At 51.7% G+C, this 4,139-nt stretch overlaps 1 protein-coding gene across 1 annotated transcript; it reads right to left on the bottom strand.

Moving 5' to 3' along the window:
- Positions 1 to 267: 267 nt before the first annotated feature.
- Positions 268 to 4,139, bottom strand: SKIDA1 (SKI/DACH domain containing 1). Its single transcript, XM_046679590.1, has 2 exons — positions 4,132 to 4,139; positions 268 to 3,263 (listed from the first exon to the last, which is right to left on the bottom strand). The coding sequence occupies exon 2, from the start codon at positions 3,151 to 3,153 to the stop codon at positions 424 to 426; it is 2,730 nt and encodes a 909-aa protein (XP_046535546.1). The 5' UTR covers positions 3,154 to 3,263; positions 4,132 to 4,139; the 3' UTR covers positions 268 to 423.

Here is a 4,139-nt window from a genome sequence, read left to right as displayed (position 1 = left end):
AGTTACACCTTCAGGTCTGAAATCTAGTGCATAAACTTAATGGCTCATTGTAATATTTATTATTCAACCTTTTGACATTTATTTGTAGCAGTTGAATTGAGGTACCGGTGCAGTATTAGCATTGAAACAGTAAAGTGTTCCAGCTCTACCGTAATAACTGAGTTTTACTTGAGTCTTTAGCCTGAAGTAGTCTGTGGAATGTAAACCAACCCTTCTCCCCCCCCCCCCCCCCCCCACCCCCAAAAAAAAAAAAAAAAAAACCCGCAATGGAAAAAAAAAGTAATCCGATTTCTGTCTTCAAAATGCGATAAACCAGGACTCCAAAAGGGGTGTAACACATTAATGGACTTGTACAAACCATCCTGTGCAGTTTACAACAAAAGGAAGGTAATATGGTTCAAGAAAATATCTTCCAAAACACTTTTATGAATTAAATTTCCTGAATTTGTGACTAGGTGGGAGAGGTATTGCAGAACCGCCCAGCTGCCATTTCCATATAGGATGGGCCTTGTGAGGAGGTTGGGAATCCTTAGTGGTGTTTAAGGAATATGCAGGCCACAAATCCCCATCCTTCCCAATAATGAGGGATGGTGGACAAGGAAAATTTGCCATGAAATTAAATGGCCTTTTCACTGCTGATGCTACATTGCTGGCTACCTTTTTGCGTCTGTTTATAACTGTAAAATCATCCAGTGTTCCTTCATGTGTCTCAGTTTTACCTGTAGGACGAGGACTTCTAGCTGATTTCAAATTTGGTTTGACTGGAGGTGTCTGAAGGACAGGTCGCTTTCCCAGTACTAGTGTCCGGTAATTTTTTCTCACCCTGGCACCAAATTTATATTCCCCATCCTCAGGTTTTGGAGAACCTAAAGTGCATGAAAGGCCCCGACTCGGAGCCAGTGGATTGAAGGAAGGAGTTTCTCTTTCAGGGCATGCAAAACCTTCCTTGGCTGTGGTTAGCAAGGCGTCCTCCTCTTTACTTTCAGTCACACTGTAAAACTCACCCTTCGTATCATTGCACTCACACTTTAGCTTATTTGTAATAAGGTCAGGTTCATATTCTTCATTAGCACTACTGTCTTCTACTTTGATTTTAATATTGTGCAGAAATGGCAATGTCTTGTCGCCTGTGTCAGTGCAGGGGTTCTCGGCCTTCGTGGCTGCTGCTGCATCCACCTCAGGATCGGTTTGCGAAGAGGGCAAATCCGTAGCATATTCTGGACAAGGAGGAATTTTGGAATCTTTCTCTGAATTTGCTGCTGCTCCTGAAGAAGCAGTGTTGAAGAACCTAGCAGCTATTGTGTTGTTATCTGCACAGTGTGGAGTAGGAGTTGCTTGTAGGCATTTCCTAGCCTCTCGGAGTATTCTTTGTTGTGGAAATGCATTGTTTGTCTTTGGGCTAGGTGAAGAGGCCCCCTCCGCCAGGCAGTTAATTGTCAGGTCAGTTCTCTTTACAGTACTGGAAATTTCAGAGTGTGGGAATGTAATCTCAGATACCCTATCGTTCCTTATCTCTGTGAAACAACTCCCCAGGCTGGCCGGGCAGTACACCGGAGACGCTTTGGGGGCCCAGCTCTGCAGATTCCACTCCTCCGGCGACTCCGCTTTGACACTACTCTTGAGGTCGGGAAGTCTGCCGGCATCCTCGAAAGCAGCGGGTTTGGTTGCAGCGGCGGCGGAGGCCAGATGGTACAAGAAGTTGGCCTGCGCCTGCACGCTGGGAGGCTTGCAGAAGCTGGTGCGCCTGAAACGGATGCTCTGCACTGACACTTGGCTGGAGCCGGAGCTGGAGTCCGACTCCGTGGACGAGTCCTCCTCCTCCGAGCTGACTTCACTGGAATCTGAGGCCCCACTGCCCCCCTCCTCCTCTTCCTCCTCCTCTTCCTCCTCCTCCTCCTCCTCTCCCTCCTCCTCCTCTTCCTCCGAGGACACAGAGTTGCTGGAGCTGGACAAACTGGAGCCAAAATCTGAGTCGTTGGCTGCATGGTCCGAGTAGGAGCTGGACTCGGAGTCGCTGCTACAACTCTCGGGAAAGCTGCCCAGATGGGGCTGCGGCCGGTGGTGATGAGGGGGGTGGTGATTCTGCTGCGGCTGCTGGGCCCGGTGGTGGTGGTGGTGGTGGTGGTGGTGGTGATGGTGGTGATGGTGGTGGTGGGGAGGCGGGCAGAAGCTGTTAACCAGATGAAACCTCTCCAGGCAAGTGGCCCCGGCGGCCGCCGCCGCCGCCGCCGCTGCCGCCGCCGCGGCCGCCGCCTTGGCTTTGTAGGACCTGGGCAGGAGCAGCAGGCGGCGGGCGCCGGCGTGCGGCGCGAGCAGGCAGTCCTTGGCGGCCCCGCGCTTGCGCCTGCACCGGTAGGTCAGGCTCACCGGGCCTCCCGCGCCCGCCGCCGCCTTGGGCTGGGGCCCGGCCGCCTGGTAGTAGGCAGCGGCGGCGGCGGCGGCGGCGGCGGCAGCGGCGGCGGCGGCGGCGGCGGCGGCGGCCGGGTGCTTGCTGCACAGCAGGCTCCGAAAATAAGCAGGGTCCGAGTGGAAAGCGACGTAGTTTCCCTGGAGCGGGACGGTTTCATAGTTTAGAGGGGGTTTGCAAGGCGAGCGCACGATTTCCGGGTACTGCGAGCCCGGGTACTTGCTAAAAATCTGAGGTAGATGGGCGGCGGGGCGCGCGGCGGCGGCGCCGGGGCGCGGGGACTGCGCGCTGATTGGCAGGGGCCGCGCGGCTCCGCTCAGGCCCCGCCAAAGTTGGTGCTTGTCCTTCCAAAAACCCGGGCGGGGGCTGGCGGCGGCGGCGGCGCGCTCTGGCGGCGGCGCCTTTGTGGCCAGGTCCCGGCCGACCTTCCTGCGCTTGGTCTTGAGGACACGCTCGGTTTTGCAGGAGGTGTAGAGCGCTTCCACGTCTTCCCGGGAGATGAGCGTGCATTTGGCGGCGTGGAAGGCGATGCTGTTGATTGCCTTGAGTTTCCGCAACTCCTCCAGATCGCAGTGGTGCTTTTTCACTTTCAGATGATCCATGCGCTTGTGCACGGTCGTCCTCGGGATGTTTTTCAGCAGATCCGTGAAGACTTGGGAGAGGGCAAACATTTGCTTTCCTTTAATGATGAGGTAGCCGAGCCTCACGCCATCCACCTCTTCAAAACCTGACTTCAGGTCTCCCATCTCGGGCACTAAATGATCCCCACCATTTGCAGTAAATATATACGTGACGCATACATACACATGTATGTATGTTAATCCTCCACCAGATGCTGCGTGTGTCTCAAGGCATCCTGCTAATAAAATAACAAAGACTGTTATTCCCGGCGAAGGGAGTGCCAAACTCTAGGCGAAATTATTGGAAAAAAAAAAAAACCATGAAATTACACTGACTTGATTCTTGCTTTTTTTTTGGTTTTCGTTTTTTTAAAAAAGAGGGAAAAAACCATCCGGTTTCTGATCTGCCAGTGTATTGGTCTAAGTCCCCGATGCAGATCAGTACCTGGGCCCCTCTATTCCTTCCTTCTCCATTGGAGCACTATGATAATGGAATGTGAAGGGAGAAAGAGAGAAGAAATGCAGCTGCTATTCCCGCCGCTGCTTTAGCTACAAATAAAATGACAGAGTGAAGTGAGCTCGTCCGGAGACACCTTCATCAATTAATTCCCCTAAAGCCAGCGCTGATTGGACACTCCTGACAGGTGATGCAATAAAAATTGATATTCCACCCCTTCCCCCCAAAATCTCCTACTAATTAGCATACCCTTATACTGCCACCTCCCCTCCCAAAGTAAATAATACAGTCGGTATATAAATCTTTCCATTAAACTATCGGAGCTCAGAAACAGCCTGACTCACAGACTTCATCTGAACCAGTGTGTGTACGCTTAAAAAAAAAAAAAAAACCTGTATATTCGCCTTTAAAGGAATATTGCCTATTTTTTGCTTTACCGCTACAGCTATTATCATTTCAAAGAAAAGCATTTTTTAAACATTATCAAGCCTAAAGAGATATACCCCACCCCCTTTTCCTTTGGAAAATGGAGCTTAAGCGAAAATGTGCAGAATAGCCTGGTATTTCCCTTATGGGAGTGGGGAAGGAGAGAGGCTGGGAGCTCCAAAGTTAAACCCGCGCGGTGAACCACCCCAGTACAGACTTACGTTTTGAA

The sequence above is a fragment of the Equus quagga genome, chromosome 12 (genome assembly GCF_021613505.1).
Source record: "Equus quagga isolate Etosha38 chromosome 12, UCLA_HA_Equagga_1.0, whole genome shotgun sequence".
Classification (NCBI taxonomy): Eukaryota; Metazoa; Chordata; class Mammalia; order Perissodactyla; family Equidae; genus Equus; species Equus quagga.
Note: the sequence above shows the minus strand (reverse complement) of the source record. Positions and strands in the feature narration are given on the sequence as shown.

Excerpts from the sequence above, each read along its gene's own strand:
- SKIDA1 (XM_046679590.1), bottom strand. The coding sequence starts at position 3,153 with ATGGGAGACCTGAAGTCAGGTTTTGAAGAGGTGGATGGCGTGAGGCTC.